Source organism: Mastacembelus armatus, chromosome 8, assembly GCF_900324485.2.
Source record: "Mastacembelus armatus chromosome 8, fMasArm1.2, whole genome shotgun sequence".
NCBI lineage: Eukaryota > Metazoa > Chordata > Actinopteri > Synbranchiformes > Mastacembelidae > Mastacembelus > Mastacembelus armatus.
The window spans coordinates 23,033,904-23,056,390 of NC_046640.1; the positions used below are offsets into that span (position 1 = coordinate 23,033,904).

At 43.8% G+C, this 22,487-nt stretch overlaps 1 protein-coding gene across 2 annotated transcripts; it reads left to right on the plus strand.

Annotated features, from left to right (window-relative positions):
• Nucleotides 1-116: 116 nt before the first annotated feature.
• Nucleotides 117-20,914, plus strand: scn4ab (sodium channel, voltage-gated, type IV, alpha, b). 2 transcript variants are annotated; one of them, XM_026324696.1, is made up of 31 exons: nt 117-230; nt 7,508-7,712; nt 7,874-8,011; nt 8,392-8,510; nt 8,830-8,919; nt 9,330-9,458; nt 9,926-10,017; nt 10,186-10,440; nt 10,511-10,574; nt 10,644-10,785; nt 11,196-11,396; nt 11,518-11,611; nt 12,343-12,581; nt 12,892-12,963; nt 13,056-13,157; nt 13,316-13,672; nt 13,939-14,125; nt 14,302-14,549; nt 14,659-14,767; nt 15,037-15,191; nt 15,767-15,940; nt 16,134-16,256; nt 17,513-17,797; nt 17,992-18,045; nt 18,226-18,363; nt 18,513-18,617; nt 18,713-18,983; nt 19,180-19,801; nt 19,924-20,068; nt 20,144-20,221; nt 20,543-20,914. In XM_026324696.1, exons 2-31 carry the CDS (start codon nt 7,581-7,583, stop codon nt 20,912-20,914), a joined length of 5,292 nt encoding a protein of 1,763 aa, XP_026180481.1. In that variant the 5' UTR covers nt 117-230; nt 7,508-7,580. The 2 variants fall into 2 exon arrangements, with proteins under 2 accessions (XP_026180481.1, XP_026180483.1); XM_026324698.1 differs by lacking the exons at nt 11,196-11,396; nt 11,518-11,611; nt 12,343-12,581.
• Nucleotides 20,915-22,487: the final 1,573 nt, after the last annotated feature.

Sequence of the window (22,487 nt, forward strand, 5' to 3'; positions counted from 1 at the left end):
GGGAAATGATGAACACTTGACTGTGTGTGTGTGTGTGTGTGTGTGTGTGGGTGTGAGTGTGTGTGTGTGTGGGTGCGTGATGACACACTACCTGACCTCTCAGGTTTCAGCCTGAGAGGCAAAGCGAGGCGAGGCCAAAGACACCAGACAGACAGACGGAGTGAGAGACAGACAGGCTGCTGAGATTCTGATGTTTAATGGAATTATTTTGGAATAAACAACTGGAACAGGTAAGACTGATCCATCACCTGTTTATGCAGACTGACATACTGACTGTGTTTGCTCTGTTCTCATGTTTATTTGACTCATGGATGTGTGAACATCAAAGTATAAAATGACACAAATATGCAGAAAAAAAGGAATTTCTGTGGAAAAGATTAGAGAAAGAGACCACGCCGCCCTGGTGGATGTGTCTGATTGCTAACAGGAAGCTTCTTCACAATGTCAAGTGATGTTTTTAATCTTTAAATTTCTGATTTCTCTTTGAATAAACTATATTTTTTACGCCAGTTTAGCCACGTCACGATGAGATTCAAGTTTACAAAACAGAAAATTGATTATTTATCATAAACAAATTGCAACAGAAGACTTGAACGTGATTGTCTCAGTGTGAAGTGTCTGGGAAAGCATGACACCTCCTGTTTCACCTGACTTCATTGTGTTGTACTTGAACACACCTGAACGGACCGTGCACGTGTGTGTGTGCGTGTGTGTGTACTTAATTGATTATTACCCCGATTGAACATTAAACCTCATGATCAGCTGAATCACTTTATTTCTTGAGTTTCTCATCAAAGAGTCACTGAGTCACGGCAGGTGTGAGGATGATGATGATGACGATTGACAGTGACGTAAAACAGAAAACAAGGAGATCTGAGTTTTCTAAAAGCCAGGCTGCTGCTCAGGATTTGAACTTTGTTTCTTTGGTGAACAAAGGCTGAGATGTTGTAAACGTACATATTTGTTCTTGGTACATTTACGGTATATTCTTGTTTTTATTTCATCTGTTGTTGCCTGGTGCCTCGAACAGGTTAAAGTCACCTGTAGTAAAAGTCGGGCAACATAGCAAACTCTCAGGTGTCTGACCTGTACAGGTGCCTCACCAGGACCTGCTCTTTTATGATGAGCAGATACCAGCGATGGGAGGATGCCAAAAATGTCAGAATTTGAGTATCGGACCGCAGCAGGAGCCATGTACGATGTCCATTGATAGCTTTAAAGACCGCCGTGGGTCTGGTCGGTTGTATATGACACAACACTGACTTGGGGTTAGAGTTGAAGATAAGCCGGCAGTCTCAGTATTTATAGGCCAGTTAAACAAGCTGATCAGGGATCAGATATTAACAACTGCTGCAGTCTAAATTAGCTCAATGCAGCTGTGGCCAGGCTAAGTGCTAACTGATCAGGGTCACACTGAAAGGTCAACAGCCCGTCAGAGGAATTAGCTGGTTAGATTAGCACTGCTCGCTGCTGTTCAGGGTACCATGTCTGCTAGAAGACAGGGTGGCGGGACCTGACTTAGGGAAGCTTTAACAGTGACAGGTTATCACAGGTCTGGGTCCTACACATCTGTGCTGTATCAGCCACCAGAAGCCTGATACAGGAGCTGATAGCTATCAACATGTGTGCAGCTAGCTGCAAACATTTGTCCAGACGAATACGGTCGATCACCTGAACTGGCCACACCTTCAAACCCTCATTCTTCACCTCAGTGTCCCGTAAAACACTTGAAATTGTCAGATTGTTCAATCTGTTTATTAAAAGTACATCGCGTTTACACAAAGATGGGAATATTCTTTATTTTTGACTTATTTACCCAAAATTCAGATGTGACAGCTGCACACGTTAAGACTCTGAACAGCTTTTTTTTGGAATTAGCCTGTAAAAGATCATTTGGTTTCCTACAAAAATGCACCAAACTCATCACAGATTTAAAATTACATTGTATGTTTGGCTGTTGCATTGGTTTCAAAATGTATGTGGCGAAAACAAACCTGCTTCTAAATTTATCTCTTCATCAGAGTGATCAGTGCTGCCCTGATCAATAAGCATTTATGTGCTGGTATTGTTGTTGCTGATGGGTGCAGCACACCTGAAATGTTTGGAGTTGTTCCGTTTAGTTCTTGGGTTGATTGAAACTACAAAAGTACGACTGCATGAAGCTGAGAGAGAATCTCAGACACATGTGATTGCAGCACATTTACAAGTTACTTGGCCTGTGACTCGCAATGTGATCTACACAACGCTCAGCAAATACACACACTGGTAGGTCTGTGTGTGTGTGTGTGTGTGTGTGTGTGTGTGTGTGTGTGTGTGTGTGTGTGTGTGTGTGTGTGTGTGTGTGTGTGTGTGTGTGTGTGTGTGTTTGAGGTCTGGCACGTCTGCACCAGAGCCAGTCAGAGTCCAGAGAATTCAGAGAGAAAGTTTAGGAGAAACTTCTAAACTTGACCGTTTGAGTTCAGCTCTCAAAACACACATCAATTAATTTATTCAAAACACACAGGAACATTTCTCCGTTACGCTTTTTCTGACACATTCCTCCGCACAGAACAAACCACGATCAATAAACACAAGCTAAACTGAGACAAGAGCAGACTCTGTGTCTTTGCTTCTGTCCGGCAGCATCTGAGCTGACGACTTGTTGACAATTAGCTGATTGTCGAGTTTCAGGATGCAGAAGATGCACTGTGCATGACATGAATGGATGTTACTGGCCACACAGCTAGGAATCAGCCAGTCACTCCAAAATCTGACGCTTCATTAATGACAATTTTAATACTTCACATATTTCAGATGTATAAACGTGTCTGTCTAAGTCTCTAATTACATACAGCGTGACACTTTAATACTGTTTATTTAACCACTTTGTAATGAACTGATTCCTTCAGAGTAACAGAAACACGTCAACATGTTGATGTGACATTAATTTGTCTCCTGCTGAATCACTGACAACAGAATCCGCACATGCTGAACTTTTTATGGTTAATAGGGTCAGTATTTCTGGGAATGATCTGAACCACTGCGCCCCCTGTCTGTAAGAGGCTCTATCAGCTGTAGTCTGTCATTCACAGACACACACACAGACACACACAGACATAGAGTTTTATTTTAGCGTGTTGAGCTGACAGAGAGAGAGGAAATGCCGGGCGTCTCTGACTGCGTCCAACAACATTCTGCGGTCTTGAGTTACACACACACACACACACACACACACACACACGGTGCATTAAAACGCAGCAGGACTTTCCTCTATCAATGTGACACGCTGCTGGAACAACACCGATAACAGCTGCGCGTGTGCATGTGTGAAGGCAGCAGGACGGACAGAGCTCATGAGTCACCTGTCTGTCTCGGAAAGACATTGCTGAGGTTTTATTAAAGGAGCAGTTCAACATTTAAGACACCTGCCGTCCTCTGTTGACCGATGGTGAGAGGTTCAAGCCAGCTTAGCACAAAAACTGGGAGAAGGGGAAAATTAGTTTACCAAGAAAAAGCCGATGAAGTTACTGATGATGAAAATGACAAACTGCTTTTAGCAGAAATCAAAGAGGACTGTTGAAGGTTGCACATAGGTGTTACTAGTATTTTTAATTGACAGATAGGTGGTTCTGGTGTGTTTGAGATCTGTGTCTCTTCCTGTGATCCCAGGCTGAGTCCATGATGCTGAGACCAGGGCTCTGGGGGGTCACACAGTCCTTTATGACTGTGGTTGCAGAATCAGTAAATGAAAATGAAAACTTCCACAATATTGTACAGTTCATTGTTTTAATACACAGTTTTCAGCATCTTTGTACTTATTTGATGTCTTTTTATTCTATTTGGTCTTAGTTTCTGAACTGAAGCACTGCACAAAGAGCTTGTCCCCCCACGTATGCTGCATATTGTGTCTGTACAACATAAAACATTCTCCTTTACACACAAACAAATGAATGAGCCAAGCTTTCCTCTTAATGTGTTTCATGGGCTGTGGATTTGACTCTGGTGGAATCTTATGTATTTCAATTTTTATGTAGCTTTGAATTTGTTTGGTGCCTTCCTGTGGTGAAAAACAACATTAATATGTCCAGCATTAATGTCTGTGTGCGTCTCTGAGTGGCGCCTGTTATCACAAACACAAGAGGCTAAATGACATGTTAGTGATGGACACACACACACACACACACACACACACACACACACACACACACACACACACACACACACACACACACACACATACACACATTTCAAAGCAGCGAACAAACCAACAGCAGCCGACCACAGTAAGACTCTTTTCTTACGTCTCTGCTTGTGTGTCACATGTTCGTCCAGGTGTGTGTTCGTAGACCCTGTAACTGTTTTTAAATGTTCATGCATGTTGATATTTGCATGTATGACTGCAGATAGATGACACATGACGGTTGATTAATTTGAACGTGCGTTAGTGCTAAATATGGTTGTGGCCAATGTGGGCCAATGTATGGTTGAGGGTTGGGTGTCTTGAGACACTGTCGAAGATTATATGACTTTTTTATTTACAAATATGCCATAGTTAGGAATGACCTTTTGAACTCAAATTTGTCATTAGAAAAGCAGGCATCAATTCGCCAAGACTTGCTCTGATATAATCATTTCCTTTTTATTTCCATTTTAAAGTGCTGACCAGCTGATGTGAATAGTGTCAAACTCAAAGTTTCCATGAAGCATTTGTTGTTTGACACAGGTGAGCTAGGACTGGTCAGACCCCAGTTTCAGTTCATTTGTGCCACCTGCTCAGGATGAACTCCACATTATAAGGTGGATGTAGTTTACTTGCAGTACATGTCATGAATACTAAACAATGACATGATAAAGGTACACTAGTTTGCAGGGGCTATTAAATAAAACATTATGTCACGATCCCGTTTGTTTCCTGTTTTATTTTGAAGTATTTCCTGTTCCCTGGTGTGTCCCTTGTTTTCTGTAGTTTTACTACTGTTAATTAGTGTTTATTTGTTTCCAGCTGTGTCTTGTTAAGCTGTTCTGGGTTCAACCTCAGTCTGTGCTTTTCTTTGCTGGTTCTATTTGTTTTGTTGCTCAATGTTTCTGGATGTTCCTCCTGTTGGGTGCATCCTAGACTCTTGTTTAATTGTGATCATGGACTTTACTATCTTTCAGGTATTGTGATGTGTGTTTTTCCCCCCTGTTTGTTTTCTTCCTTTGAATTTGTGTAAATACATCATCTTATTATATTTCCTGGATTCCTGGTCTCTATGAGCATTTTGGTCCTTTAGCTCAATTGCTGACACCTTAAGATCCAAGGCTGCTGTGCAGAAGTCACTCCAGGTCTGATGTTTGGTCCTGGATGTATCGAGGGCACAGGAGGGTGTGCGCTGGGCATCTGGTTTGGCAATGGAGGATAATATTGTAGAAATAGAGTCTGACTTTCAGACGAGCTGCGGAGTTGGAAGGACTGGTTATGGGGAGATGACAGAGTGCAGTTCTTGATGGTGAGACAGAAATTTGGTTAAGATTTGGGCCGAACGATGATCCGATGTATCACTTTAAAGAAAGTTTGGTTAACTTGGCTGGAGAGGTTGGAGTTGACTGAGCTGCAGTGTTGACAGATTTAGTGAAGAGGTCATTGGTGCAGTTGAAATAGAGACCACAACAACGGTGGGGGGGTCGGTGGGGGGCATCATCAACAGGAGGAGGAGGAGGAGGAGGAGGAAGATGATGATGATGATGATGATGTTGGGTTGAGAACAACACACAGACACACTGTGTAAGCACCTGCCCTCTACAGGCCACAGGCTTTGTTACAGCAAAAGAATTAATTGTTCAAATTACGAACTGATTAACATTATTTCCACTGACATCACTTTGAAAAAGGCGTTTTGCATATGATGGAGCTCACCTGTCCTTCACTGTCTCATATCAGTTCAAGGACTCATGGTTCCCACAAATATCAGGCTACACACAGCTAAATACAGAACACACACACACACACACACACCCTTCATTCCTCTGTGATTTTCTTTCAGGCCCTCCCTCTGATCAGCCACACTCCTGGCCTTCTTTTGGTTCAATGATAATTATTTCAAATTAATCACAGCTCATTTCCAGGGAATGTGCTTCCCTCCGTGGTGCAATTTGAGTCAGGCAGTTGGTCAGGGTGGAGTGAGCTGCAAGGATGGTAGCAGTGGAACTGGAGACCAGTAAATGTAGACAATGTTGAGATGTGATGTGCCTGGCTGGATGCCATGATAACTAATGTGATTTATTTTGCTCCACCTGCCTCCATCACTAGTGAGATGCCATAGTGACCGATGCTTTTAGTGGTTCGTATAACTATCTCACTGTAGCTGCTGCTGGTTCTTGAGAAGCCACGCTAACTGCCACAGGCTGTGGTCCCTGCTGACGCCCGGGAACAGATGCTGCTGTTTGTGGCTGAGGATGTGCCGAACTTACTGTAAAATCAGACGTAAAACATAATTTGTGCATCATCTTTGACAGAGACGATCAAAATGAAACTTTATTGGTTTGATCATCGCATTCTCTCAGTACTGTCTTTAATATTTTTTATCTATCACATGATTTCATCATCAGGACGTTTGTCTTTATTCTTAAATGTGTGTGTGTGTGTGGACATGTTTTATGCTGATACCATTCTGTTGTGGTCTGTTTGGCGTGGTGACGACATTTTGGCTGATCTTCACAACTGGTTGTTTGAGGGTTGAGACTTTAGGGTTTTAGGGTCAGGGCGCTCAGTTGTGGTGGTTAGGGTCTAGTGAAAGCATTATAATAATAATAATTATGTCCTCTCAACTGTAGTGAGACATGTCTGTCTGTTTGTGGGAATGGGCCAGGTCATCGTACTCCCTGTAACTTTACACTGGAGGGTCAAACTGATGACTGGCAACAGCTGCTGCCATAGCAACACGAGGGTGGGGTCGCCCTGGCAACGCCGCAGACACCAGAGACGTGTGTGTTAAAGTGCACATGACTTTCTGTGGTTGGGTCTGATACCATCACATGGTGTCTGGTCCTCACAGCTTCAAAGAGCCGTTTTAGGGTTCAGGTTTAAGTTAGAACCAGGTCTAGGTCAGTTTGGGTTACAATAAGGGTTAGGGGTGCTTTATGTCAACGCTTGCCCTCACTGTGTGAAGACGTTTGTCTTTGTGTGTGTGTGTAACTTTGCATCTGATTGTCTGTCAGATTGGATCGGTTCAAATGTTGGTGTTTTCTGGTGTTGATGTAAGTCTGGAACATGCAGGTCACAGAAAGACGATAATTTTAACAATAAGTACAAAATTACTCTGAAATAAAAACTTACATTTGCTTAAACATGGCAGACATACTCAACACATGCATCAAGGCAAAAATAAATAATGTGCATGCACTAAATAAGTGATTAAGATGCTGCGATCATCAGGATGCAGTAATTCACAGTCTGGGAACATGAAGCTCTTTAGTTAGATTCACTTCTGGATTTCCATTTCTGTGAATGTGTCACATTTTCTTCATGTGTTTGTTTTTGACAACGAAGGCGTCTGACGTACGCGAACAGGACGTGACTGCAAAGCCACAGAGCAGTTTCGGTGGTGCAGTGTGATGTCAGGATGGCGCCTCTGTTGCCCCCTGTTGGTTCCGAGGTGCTCAAACGCTTCACACCAGCCTCACTAGAAGAAATCCAGCGAAGACATGACGCCGAAGAGAAGGAGCACCAGAGGAGAAAGGAGAAGAACATTGAGGTGCAAAACATTTATGGGCTATTGCCTATCAGTAACAACTAATCAATACCATCCACTAATAATAATAAATACAGAGTATATCAATTACTTATGACCTAAACTCAATATCTTGTCAATGATTCACTATGCCATGTTTGATTGGCTGCACCTCTGATTGACAGATAGCAGAGGATGATCTGCCTAAACCAGCCAGTGACCTGGAGGCTGGGAAGCCCCTCCCATTTATCTATGGAGACCCGCCCCCTGGGCTTCTCAGTACCCCATTGGAGGAGCTGGATCCCTTCTACCAATCGCAGAAGGTTTTTCTGACTCTAACCCTAAAGCATTTAAATGTGCTCTCATGCCTCTACTTGAAACAGCACCAGTGTGATGACAGTCTGGTTCAACAACTGGATGTGGTTTTGTTTCAGCATCTGTATGTGATACACAGAGTCAAGTGGGAAAATCAGACTGATCAATCATTTATTCACTACATTTCACTTGTATCAAGTTTCAAATTAGAAGTTGAAGGACAGATTTGATGTTTGTTTGATTAGTCTAGTGAATGCTTGGATTACATTATTATGATCATGTCATAAGATCATAATAATGATCTTATGACATTAAGACACCGGGATCAGCTCTGTGCATTTTACTCTAGAGGCTGCCGTGGCTCTGATGCATCTGCCTTTCTCTGCAGACCTTCATTGTGCTCGGAAAAGGAAACATCATCTACAGGTTTAATGCTGAACCCGCCTGTTACCTCCTGAGTCCATTCAGCCGACTGCGGACCATCGCCATCAGGGTCCTGATCCACTCATATCCTTCATAATGTCACGCTGCACCTGTTGCTGTGACTTATTCATGAAAAGAAAACCCAGCACCCAAAGCTCCGTAGTTCAGCCATTCAGAGAAAACCTTTGTTTTTTGTTTTGAGAAACAATAAACATGATCATTTTAAACATGTGGTCAAAGGATCGACTGGGCAGCTCATTGTGGGTTTTTACACACGAGTCTCGTCAACCAGTCTGGGTTGATGTCCACCCTAACTGGTCAGTGAAAACATCAGTCGTTACCTTTATCAATAGGTTATTGATTAAACGATCAGCCAATACTTTTTATTCCTTAAAGCCAAAACTTTATTCAGTTTATTCATCATGGTGACGATTCTGACCAACTGTGTGTTCATGACGATGAGTGATCCCCCAGCATGGAGCAAGACTGTGGAGTGAGTTCACACACACACACACACACACACACACACACACACACACACACACAGGCAATACTGGCACAGTTTGCGATTTGGCCTGTCCAATAATACAGAATACAGTCCACATGTGGAGATTCTTTTTAATGCTTGCTGTGAAGGAAGGCTTATTATTTTTGGCAATACTGTTTTAGCTGAAAAGACAAAGCGTCGACATATTTTCTGTGTAAAATTCAGACTGGAACTGAAAGACAGCGACACCACATGAATCTTCTGGAGCCAGAATGAGTCTAAGACATCGCGGTGATGGAGTCTCACACTACTGAATGTTTCTGTACAGTTTGTCTTGTTAATTTGAGAAACGGCCGTTACAGGTTTTATGTTGTTGTACTTCAATGTGTTTTAAGATTCTGTCTGTTGTTGAACAGATATGTGTTTACAGCCATCTACACATTTGAAGCAACTATCAAAGTTTTGTCCAGAGGATTTTGTGTTGGAGACTTCACCTTCCTCAGAGACCCCTGGAACTGGCTGGACTTCATGGTCATCAGCATGGCGTAATAATCAATAACACACCTGAGACACACTTATCATCATACAGTATAGTTAATACAGTTTACCCCAGTTTACATTTTTTCTGGTTTTTGTTCATGTGTAATAAAATTGTTTTTTCATGAAGTTAAATAGTGTCGACGTTTATTTCACCCATTAACAATGGTAGTTAGTACAGTTTAACGTTTTTGTCATTTGCTCCTTTTAGAACTGGCTCATAATTTGAATTACTTTGTTTATTGTTTTTGTATGTTATAATATAAGATAATAATCCAGAGAACTGCTTTAAGCCTTCAAGGCTTTAAATGTACCCACAGTAACGTGTAGGTTAATTGTACCAAGACTTTTTATTAATCAGAAACAACTTTTCACTTTTCATGTTGACTTAAACTATGTGGTGTTTGATTTATTTTTTTAATTGAAGGTTATTTTTTATTGGCATGTTTCATCATGATGATGCTACTTGTTTCAGATATCTCACAGAATTTGTGGATTTGGGAAATGTTTCGGCGCTGAGGACATTCAGAGTTCTGCGAGCCCTGAAGACCATCACAGTCATCCCTGGTCAGTGTATTTAAGATGAACACCTCACAGTTATGATATACAGCTAAAGAGTCTGACGTCACACTTGACTTGTTGAAGAAGAATTGGCTTTCCCCAAGCCGCCAGTCATTTTGTAACAAACTGTTATTGTGTCTGATTTATGCTCATGAACCTGATATGACCCCTCAGGTTTAAAGACAATTGTCGGCGCTCTCATCCAGTCCGTGAAGAAACTGGCCGATGTCATGATCCTGACAGTGTTCTGCCTCAGCGTCTTTGCTCTGATTGGTCTGCAGCTCTTCATGGGAAATCTGAGGCAAAAGTGTGTCCTGATGCCGCCGCTGCTTAGTAACCACACGACCGACACCAACCTCACCGCTGGTCATCATGGCAATGGCACAGGAAATGACGACTTTGATTTCTACGAGCACATCAACAACCCAGGTATGATGTGATTTCATATTTGAAATGGAAACTGTGCTCCCTGAAGCACTGACTCTAGTCTGCCTGACAGAAAACTACTACCACCTGCCTGGTCAGCCTGATGCTCTGCTGTGCGGAAACAGCTCTGACGCCGGGTATGTTCACAGACAGATAAATATGATGTTATGACAGCGGTGATGGTTATGGTGGTGCTATGTGTTCAGGGTCTGTCCGGAGGGCTACGTCTGTTTAAAGGTGGGGAGAAATCCAAACTACGGCTACACCAGCTACGACACTTTTGGTTGGGCGTTCCTGGCACTCTTCAGACTGATGACCCAGGACTTCTGGGAAAACCTTTTCCAGCTGGTCAGTAAACGACCGGTCCCACTTCAGAGACTGGTCCCTGAGTGGTACTCACTGATTTTTACTAATAGATGATATTTGATTGACATTGTTTATTGATTTAAAGTGTTTGTTACAGTTGTGCTTGCTGCCATTGTAATAACAAGACTGCCTCAGTCAAACACCAGGTCTCATTCACAATGAATGGCAGCTGTGTAAATGCAGTGTTATTCACAGTGTAATAACAGGCAGCTAATCAGGGTGGAGTATGTGAGCAGGTTAATGAGAGCAGCTTTCGTTATGCTGTGGTCAAATAATGCATGCATGGGCCTCCTTTGAATTCCTTATTCACGTAGAAAATAGTTCAATTTAACAATGCACACACGCCTGAAGTCGCTCCACTTTGTTCACATCACCTGTCTACCTCTCTGAAGACTTTGCGTGCAGCAGGTAAAACCTACATGATCTTCTTCGTGGTTGTCATCTTCCTGGGCTCGTTCTACCTCATTAACCTCATCCTGGCAGTGGTTGCAATGGCCTACGCGGAGCAGAATGAGGCCACCATTGCTGAGGCCAAACAGAAGGAGGAGGAGTATGCTCAGATCCTGGAGGCGCTGAAGAAGAGAAATGAAGAGGTTTGTCTTGATGGACTCAAATGTAACCTTTTCATGAATAGATAGACGTATACTTTTCTTTTAGTTATTTGTATAAATACACGAGGTTGAACATGTCTCACTGTTACTGTTGTAATTACAGAAGGCGGCCTGCAAGGCGGCGCTCTCTGAGAAGCAAGACTCAACCAACTCATCTGCAGAAATAAAAAGTCATGAACAACACACAGCGATGGAAGGTGTACACACACACACACACAGTAATACACACAGTAATACACAATAACACTGCTATTGTGTTTTGGTGTGTGTGACCTTAAATGATCTGAAGGTTGAAATATTTAAATCGGTTAGGGTTAGTCAACTCATCTGGTTGGTTTTAGCTCTGAATGGAGTCACTGGACTAGACTATGGAGTCTTTAAATGTTGTTTCCCAATTTCCACTCTGCTGCTCACAGAAGAGCTTAAACCACCCAGGCTGTAAACGCTGCAGGAGCTGAGGATCAATTCAGTTACTGAGCTTTTCTAAATTACACAACACAGTTTAGGCTTTGTTGCTGCTTAATAGTTAGCTGTGTTGGGGTGACACTGTAGCTCCACCTCTCATAGCCTACTGTATATTCACACTGTCAATCCACAGCTGCACTATAGCTCAATGCAGTCAGCTTTACTATATTTTTGAGAGTGAATGCGTTTTGCTGTGTTCACTAGGTGAGTGTGGTGGTGGCCTCCAGCTTGTCTGTTTCTTCTTTACCATTTCTTTTTTGTAGGACTGAGTGCCTTGACATGATTTTGTTGATTTGATGCTATACAAATAAACTGAATTGAATCCTGGTGTGATATTAGTGGGTATCAGATCTCACACATTTTGTAGCATGAAGGTTGTTGGATTCTCTAAAGTGGACAATACCAGAAAAACAAGCTCATGTTTAGAGACTTTATATCCTGACTAACCAGCTGTGTGTTCCAGACTTTGAGGATGACCAGAGGCCATGTCCTCCTTGTTGGTATTCCTTCGCCAACATCTTCCTGAAGTGGAACTGCTGCAGCTGTTGGCGGTGGCTCAAACAGTGGCTCTACATCATTGTCATGGATCCCTTTGTCGACCTGGGCATCACCATCTGTATTGTTCTCAACACTGTCTTTATGGCCATGGAGCATTATCCAATGACAGAGGACTTTGAGGAGCTGCTGCGTATTGGCAACCTGGTCAGTGACAGATCTTCAGACAGTGTCGAACTGCTATTTTCTGAGGTTATCTTATTGACTGCCGCAGTTGTGGGTGAGAGGTATAAGATCAGGCTGAAATTAGGGGCCTTTTGTTTCCACACAAACCTGATTGTCACTGAAAACTCAGCATGTCGCGTCATGGCTGAGCCGCTTTATTCTCATGGTCCTGGAGTGAAAACAGTGAATTTGATTGTCCATGACTGATACAGCCTGTTTGTGTGTATTCTGTAACTAGCATTAATCTGCTGACCTCTGGCCTTTAACCTCACACTCTGAACACCTGCTGCAGGTCTTTACAGGGATCTTCACAGCTGAGATGGTCCTCAAACTTCTGGCCATGGACCCGTATTGCTATTTCCAGGTGGGACCTCCTGATTTTTCTTTAACAGCTCACTGACAGTGAGTGAAGATGGTTCCCATGGTAACGTGTCTGTCCTGTTGCCACGGTTACAGGTGGGCTGGAACATCTTCGACAGCATCATTGTCACTATGAGTCTGGTGGAGCTGGGACTGGCTAATGTTCAGGGTTTGTCTGTGCTGCGCTCATTCCGATTGGTCAGTTCACCGCCATCACCAGCACCAATAGATTAATAGTCTCTACAGGTCTCTCACCCTGTCCTTCGTGTCCTCACCTGTCTGTTTACCCTTCTCCTCACCTGTTGCCCTCCTTGTTTCTTCACCTGTACCTGTCTCATCACCTGGCCTGTGTTCAGATGCGAGTCTTCAAGCTGGCCAAGTCATGGCCAACCCTCAACATGCTCATAAAGATCATCGGCAACTCAGTGGGGGCTCTGGGGAACCTGACTCTGGTTCTGGCCATTATTGTCTTCATCTTCGCTGTTGTTGGCATGCAGCTGTTTGGGAAAAACTACAAAGACTGTGTTTGTCGCATCGCAGAGGACTGCGAGCTTCCTCGCTGGCACATGAACGACTTCTTCCATGCCTTCCTCATCATCTTCAGGGTTCTGTGTGGGGAGTGGATCGAGACCATGTGGGATTGCATGGAGGTCTCGGGTCAGACAATATGTCTGATAGTCTTCATGATGGTCCTGGTCATCGGAAATCTGGTGGTGAGTCTTTGCAGCTAGGCATCTTCTGGCATGAACCTCATTCAGTTTGTGACTCATCACCCAACCCAGATTCAAGGTTGGGGGTGCCCTTCTGACACTGTTCTGATGTTTTTCCTGACCTGAGTCCCTTCTTAAAGCTCGTCTTGTTCTTGTTAGAATTCTTGAATGTGATACTACACTAGTCTGTGCTTTAATTTTGGGTTCTGAATCTGTACCTGGCTTTCTTATGGACTCTAAATCTATATCTGTTGCTGGTCTTGTTTCAGGTCTTGAATCTGTTCCTGGCTTTGCTGCTGAGCTCATTCAGTAATTTGGCAGCCCCAGAAGACGAAGGCGAAAACAACCTGCAGATTGCTGTAAACCGGATCAACAGGGCTGTGGCCTGGATCAAGTCTTGGATCCTGGGGCTTACTTTACTGGGAAAGAGGAACCCTATCAGTCATGACCATACTGGTATAGACTTTTCTTCTATTGAATGGCCTTTGGTGCCCTGTGTTATTAAGGCTTGGTGTTTATTTGGTGTTATAGGCATTTCATTCATTAGTTTTTATGTTTTTTTTTTTTTCTGTGCTTTTTATTGTGTAAATGAAATATTTGTCATGGCTGATATATTGATTTTTCATTCTTAGTTATCGACACTGAGGAAGATGACAAGACAAAGGATGCCGAAAATCTGGCTTTGACCTTTGTGACATCAGATCAGCCAATGTCAGAGGTTGATGCCCTCGGGTGTAACCGTGGCAACTTGGCCAGCAATTATCACAACATCACCAGCCTGAAGGTCCCTATCGCCGAGTCCGAGTCTGACTTTGAGACGCCGGACAATGAAGATGAGGAGGGGGATGAAGATGATGAGGAGAATGAAAAGTGCTCCCATGTAAAACCTGTTGAATTATATTGTGCTCATTTTTTTTTTTCAGTAATAACAATTTGATGAAGATTTTTGTTGGTGGTTTCTGTGAAATTTGGTTGATCTATTTGTTCAGTGTGACGAGTCCTCGGTCTGCAGCACTGTACAGAAACTTCCTGAAGTCCTGGAGGATGAAGAAGACGAAGCTTGTGAAGCAAACGCACCTGAGGACTGCTGCACCGAGCGTACGAACACACACATCCCACAGACAGACTCCATGTTTGACCTGATGCTGTTCTGGTAATCTGATCCAAAATGAGAGCAGGTTTGGCTGCAGTGACACTGATGTTCAGACTTAGTGGGTTAGGACTTATCAGTACTGCAAAGGGCAGACAGCGGGTGCAGGATTGATTCATCTCAGCTGTAGCAGATGATCTGTACATCTTTGAGTCTTGTAGTATAATTGGGCCAGTGCATTCAAATAAAACTTTTTGTTTGCATTTTCAAATTTCAGAGTGTTATCGTCGTTGTCCATTTCTGGACATAGACACATCCCAGGGCAGAGGGAAGGTCTGGTCAAACGTCAGGAGAACGTGTTTCTCTATCGTAGAACACAACTACTTTGAGACATTCATCATCTTCATGATTTTGCTGAGCAGTGGTGCTCTGGTAAGTCTTTTTTTTTTTTCTTTTTTTTTTTTTTACATTCTTTCTTTTATATTCATTTTTTCCGTTGATTATTGAAAAGAACTGGCAGTGATTCATTTGTGTTTTACTCTGCACCACATTAGTCTTTGTCCTTTTAAATACCCGAGTGCTGTTGTAGCAGCTGGTTGGTCTGTTTGATCTGATGATGTGAGTCGGTCAGGTCTGATTGGTTCACAGGAATTCACAGGCTACGACTGTTTGGACTGACCAACGTGGCCACCTCACCTTACGCAGGTGTCATTGTAGAAACACATTGTCCAATTAAAGCATGTTATTGCAAAAATCTGCATTTGTTTTTGTGTTGACTCAGCGTGTCTGTGCTTCCGAGACAGCGAACCCCACATTCATACGCAGAAAATAGACAAAAAAACAAATTCCATGTTTACAAAACTGTGTTTTTCAGTCACAAGCAAAACAAATGAAAAATGCACAAGTACAGCTGTGTCTAATAGAACAATCTGCAGGGATGAACTGAACCTGAGAAAGTTGCGTTTGACACACCTGTCCACATGGTAATGTTAGTGTTTGTTGAGCAGGCATTTGAGGACATCTACCTGGAGCAGCGTCGGGTCATAAAGACGGTTCTGGAGTATGCAGACCAGGTCTTTACCTATGTGTTTGTGGTTGAGATGGTTCTAAAGTGGGCCGCCTATGGATTCAAGACCTACTTTACCAACGCCTGGTGCTGGCTTGACTTCCTCATCGTAGATGTAAGAACATGATCAAACAGGAAACTGTATTTATTGATAATATACTGATCAGTGATGTAACAGGTAAACTTACACACTTTAAAACATGTTTTTTTTTTTTTTTGTTAAGCTGTCTGTTCTTTGTGTTTAACGCTCATACTTCAGGTGGTCACCTGTGCTATGTCGTCAACACCAGGTATGCTGTACTTTGCAGGTGTCTCTGGTGTCTCTGACAGCAAACATCCTGGGATACTCTGAGTTGGGAGCCATCAAATCACTGAGGACCCTGAGGGCTCTGAGGCCTCTGAGGGCCCTGTCTCGCTTTGAGGGCATGAGGGTGAGGCCAACACTTTCACCAATGACCAACATACACAGGTGCATCAGAAGGTGACCTGTCTGTAAGTTATCATGTTCAGTAGTTATGCACCCATCGTCTGCTGTGTAACCTGGAACATTCAGGGTGAGGGGGCAGGAGCCAATCCCAGCATGCATTGGGTAAGAGGCAGGTCCCCCTGGACAGATCAGCAGCCAATCACAGGGCTGACACACAGAGACACACTCACATTCACACCTACGGACAATTTAGTCACCAACCAACCGAACACTCCACACAGAAAGGCCCCGGGCCCACCTGGGTTCAGACCCTAATCCTGACCTGCATGTGTTTGGATTGTGGGAGGAGAAAACCCACACAGACACAGGGACAACATGCAGACTCCACACAGAAAGGCCCCGGGTCCACCTGGGTTCAGACCCTAATCCTGACCTGCATGTGTTTGGACTGTGGGAGGAGAAAACCCACACAGACACAGGGACAACATGCAGACTCCACACAGAAAGGCCCCGGGTCCACCTGGGTTCAGACCCTAATCCTGACCTGCATGTGTTTGGACTGTGGGAGGAGAAAACCCACACAGACACAGGGACAACATGCAGACTCCACACAGAAAGGCCCCGGGTCCACCTGGGTTCAGACCCTAATCCTGACCTGCATGTGTTTGGACTGTGGGAGGAGAAAACCCACACAGACACAGGGACAACATGCAGACTCCACACAGAAAGGCCCCGGTCCACCTGGGTTCAGACCCTAATCCTGACCTGCATGTGTTTGGACTGTGGGAGGAGAAAACAGACACAGGGACAACATGCAGACTCCACACAGAAAGGCCCCGGGTCCACCTGGGTTCAGACCCTAATCCTGACCTGCATGTGTTTGGACTGTGGGAGGAGAAAACCCACACAGACACAGGGACAACATGCAGACTCCACACAGAAAGGCCCCGGGTCCACCTGGGTTCAGACCCTAATCCTGACCTGCATGTGTTTGGACTGTGGGAGGAGAAAACCCACACAGACACAGGGACAACATGTAGACTCCACACAGAAAGGCCCCGGGTCCACCTGGGTTCAGACCCTAATCCTGACCTGCATGTGTTTGGACTGTGGGAGGAGAAAACCCACACAGACACAGGGACCACATGTAGACTCCACACAGAAAGGCCCTGTCCCATTTGAACCATCTTGCTGTCATTCAGGAGTTAGTAGTAGCGAGATTACCTGTATCCCTGTCCGACTGCCTGTTTCTGTCTGTAGGTGGTGGTTAATGCTCTGATCGGAGCCATCCCGTCCATCTTTAATGTGCTGCTGGTGTGTCTGATCTTCTGGCTGATTTTCGGCATCATGGGAGTGAATCTGTTCGCTGGAAAATTTTCTTACTGTTTCAACGAGACATCAGAGGAGATGTTTGACCCTGGTGAGGTCAACAACAAGACCGAGTGTTTGTCTTTGATGGAAGAAAACTTCACAGAAGTTCGCTGGAAGAACCTTAAGGTCAACTATGACAACGTGGGGATGGGGTACCTATCACTGCTACAAGTGGTCAGTTTGAAAATTCACTCCCTTACACTTTAACACAAAAAAACGATCAGAAAAGTCTATTTATAGCATCAAAATAATCACTACCACCAAATCGTGGTAGCTGCATTATTGCTGTATTCTTAGTGTTTCTGACAGCAAGATGTGTTTCAATTGCGTAAATTAAAGCTGGTCTAAAGGAGTCTTGTCTGTTTCAGGCCACTTTTAAAGGTTGGATGGACATTATGTACGCAGCAGTGGACTCCAGAGAGGTCAGTCTGAGCCAACTGGTAACAAACTGGTCTTGTTATTGCACTGTTAGTGGTGCTGCACTGGTAAAGCCAGAAAATTGTATGTTGTACAAAAACCTTACGTTGGTGGTTTGGGCTTGTGTAAATAAAATTCACCTGAAAGTAAGTTTTCTTTGATTGCCATGGTTACAAACTGCGTAGGTGGATTCCCAGCCAATGTACGAGGAGAACCTGTACATGTACCTGTACTTCGTCTGCTTCATCATCTTCGGCTCCTTCTTCACCCTCAACCTCTTCATCGGAGTCATCATAGACAACTTCAACCAGCAGAAAGCCAAGATATGGATCTACATATCTACATACTGACATTAGTCACATCTATCCTTTACAGTTTAAACTGAAAGAACCTTTGTAGCTTCATCCAGATTCATGTGGTGATAAATAATACTCTGCCTCACTCACTTAACTGTCTTTTGTTTTGCCTATACTTGGGAGGAACAGATATTTTCATGACAGAGGAGCAGAAGAAATATTATAATGCCATGAAGAAACTGGGCTCCAAGAAACCCCAGAAACCTGTTCCACGCCCTGAGGTCAGCTCTGTTCTTTCCTTTCTGACTTGACTGTACAGGTGTGAAAGTTTCACATGGATGAAACGTCTATTTTTCTTCTCTTTCTGTGTCTGCAGAATAAATTACAGGGTCTGGTCTTCGACCTGGTGACCAAGCAGTTTTTCGACATCTTCATCATGGTGTTGATCTGCCTCAACATGGTGACGATGATGGTGGAGACAGATGAACAGAGTCCTGAGAAAGAAATCATCCTGTACTGGGTTAATCTTGTCTTCATAGTTATCTTCACGACTGAATGTCTTCTAAAGATCACGGCGCTCAGGCAGCACTACTTCGCTGTGGGCTGGAACATCTTTGATTTTGTTGTGGTCCTCCTGTCCATTGCAGGCGAGTGTGCTTTCAACTCTTAAATTTTAGTAATGGGTTATTCAATATGATCAGAGATATAGTAAGAGTATGAGTCCCTTTTTAGAGGCTACACAGTTTGTGACATTTGAATCCTGGAACAGCCATTTGAGCTTTGACCTGGATGAAGAAGAATGAGTTTGAAATATTATGGTTCTGTCATCCTTTCCTTTCTCAGGCCTCCTCCTTGCTGACATCATAGAGAAGTATTTCGTCTCCCCCACGCTCTTTCGTGTGATCCGATTGGCTCGCATTGGCCGAATCCTTCGTCTCATTCGTGGAGCTAAGGGGATCCGGACGCTGCTGTTTGCCCTGATGATGTCACTTCCTGCCCTTTTCAACATTGGCCTCCTGCTCTTCCTCATCATGTTCATCTTCTCCATCTTTGGCATGTCGAACTTTGCTTATGTGAAGAGAGGGGGCATGATTGATGACATGTTTAACTTTGAGAACTTCGGGAACAGCATGATTTGTTTGTTCATGATCACCACCTCGGCCGGATGGGACGGTCTGCTGAGCCCTATCATGAATTCACCACCGGACTGTGACCCCGACATCAAGAACCCAGGATCAGCAGTTAGAGGTAACTGTGGGAGCCCGGCGGTGGGCATCGTCTTCTTCACCACCTACATCATTATGTCCTTCCTGGTGGTTGTCAACATGTACATCGCCATCATCCTGGAGAACTTCAACGTGGCCACAGAGGAGAGCTCTGACCCACTGTGCGAGGACGACTTTGAGATGTTTTATGAAACCTGGGAGAAGTTTGACCCCGATGCTTCGCAGTTTATACAGTATAGGTGAGCCCGACTTGTAGCAGAAGAATTTTAATTTACATTCTGACCCCTAATCTGAGCCTGCTCTATCTCTGCTGTGTTGTTGAAATCTTTAGATTTCTAATTGTCTCTTCTGTCTTCCACAGTAAGCTGTCAGATTTCTGCGATACTCTACAGGATCCTCTAAGGATTCCCAAACCCAACACCATCAAACTGATCCACATGGATCTGCCTCTGGTTCCTGGGGACAAGATCCACTGTCTGGACATCCTGCTTGCCCTCACTGCACAGGTCACATATTGTGTTTCTTATCTTGTGTTGTCTTGTCTTGTCCTGTCTTATCTTTCCTGTCTTATCTATGTGCAGGTGTTGGGTGATTCAGGAGCGATGGATGCTCTTAAAGCCAGCATGGAGGAGAAATTCATGGCCAACAACCCTTCCAAGGTTTTGCTGTTTTATCCCATTTTATTCTGTAGTATTCACAGCAAATTCTCCAGTTTAACACTAGAAAGGTTTTATGTGTGAACAGTGGACACATGTACCTGTCAGGGCGCAGATGATCTGTTGAGGTTTTTAGACCTTCTGTGGTCCATAATTAGTTTTTGAAGAAAACACAGATAGTTGGTCAAAAACGTTGCTAAACATTTTTTGGTTTAACTTTTCTCTTGAATTAGACTTTTAACCATCAAAGTGAGACTTTAGTCACTGGTCCATCCAAGACACTAACAAACTGCTGAAGTGACAGATAATTATTTGTACTCGCAGGTGTCATATGAACCAATCAGCAGTACCCTGCGGAGGAAACAGGAGGAGGTTGCAGCAATGGTGATCCAGCGCGCGTACAGAAAACACCTCCTTCAGCGGACGGTCAAACTGGCATCCTACAAATATCGCGAGAAGAAGGGATGTCGAGACGAGGAGCTGCCGCCTGAGACTGAAGGCCTCGTCTTTAAACGAATCAGCCAGCTGTATGGAGATGGAGAGTACAATGAGCAGCCTGGTTCTGGTGTTTCTGCTGAGCACCCGACTCGTCTCACCCAGGTGGAACTTCAGAGCGAGTTTCTCCTTCACACTGTCCCTCCCCTCAGTGCCCCCGACCTCCTGCCAAATGAGAACCTGAAAGAGTCTGTGGTGTGATGGTGGCGGATGCCCCATTTCCCCCGGACTGGGGTGTCAGACAAAGCTTTCTGTTAGCTCAAGCTTCTGAAAAGACTCAGCAGAGCAGCAGATCACAACAGGTGAGGTAAAGTTTGTAAGGTTGACAGGAAAACATCCACTGATGACTGAAAACCAGCTGCACGTTTTGTCAGTTCTTTGCTTCTTCTGGCACATGAAAATGTTTAATTACTGTCTCTTCATTTTCTGTCTTTGCTGGAGGAGTTAGTGCGGTTTTTAATCTTCGAACTGAGAGTTGTTGTCAAGGATTCCTCAGACCTTGAATCTAATATTAAAAACATCAAAACAGGGGCGTCCGTGCTCGTGGTGGTGCAACGTGCACGAGTGCAGTGTGTGCCCCATGTCAGTGTTTCGAGTCCGGACATCTCCAGTGACCCACTCCACGTCCCACCGAACAGGATAAACAGGAACAGACCTGGTGGTTGTTACCTGTTTCCTTCCCCAAAAGGATTTTGAACATGTTCAAGAGCTGCTTTCTTCAGTCTGCAAAGATGGACATTTGAGGTCACCAATTATGACACTAATTAGTAAGAATATCTGAAAATGCAGGATCTTTACGAGGTTTACAAGTAAAGGTCCTGCATGAACATTTTTTACAGCTATTTTTACATCGTTTTTACAATACAGCCAGTAAGAGAACAGCTAAATCTTCATATGAATGAGACTAAATTAGAAATATTAGATTCTATCAGTTCTCTACAATTTGACGCATTCTGGCAATACTGACAGTGCAACTCCCCTGAGATGTAATGAACCCCATAGTCACATTTAATGACCATGCTTCATGTCTTCTAACACATTTTTAGGGCACTAGCGGTGGGGATGCTGGTGAAGAGAGATGTGGCATCAAACAATACCATCGTTTCATCTGAATCTTGTTTAAGATCCCTGACCTTGGGGACAAATTCCTCTGAGTTCTGGATGTGGTGGTCTATGTGTCGTAAGGTGGTGCCAAGGCGTTTTAGCAATGTTTTTCCTGAGTTTATGCTGCTGACGATGGGCGTAGTCTGCCCTAGATATTTGGATATTTTCATCTGAATGTTTTGTTACAACATTAATACATATAATTGATATTATTTTGTTCTGTAAAGCTGTTTGTTCCAGTGTCAGTCACTGATGTAAATTCCTTCATTCAAGCCCAGTTTAAAAAGTGTGTGACTCTGTCTGTGTGTTCTGAGTGAATTTGTTTCTGCCGTCACATTTTGAATATTGACACAAATGATGAGAAGGTCAGACGCACAACAGAGAGGCTGCAGACACACACACACTCATTAATATACAGGAACAGGTTTATCAACACACACACACACAGTCATTAATACACAACAAGGACACAGTTTATCTCATAGCACACAAAGGTCAAACAGCCAGTACACAACAAGAACAGATTTCCATGACCGTTAGTTAACATACAACATGTTTATCTAGTTGTCACACACAATAAGAGTGAGTCCACTGAGCTTCAAAGCACAGGGAGCTCTGACTGTGAAGGTCCACAGTAAATAAATACTGAAGATGGTGAAGCACAGATTGC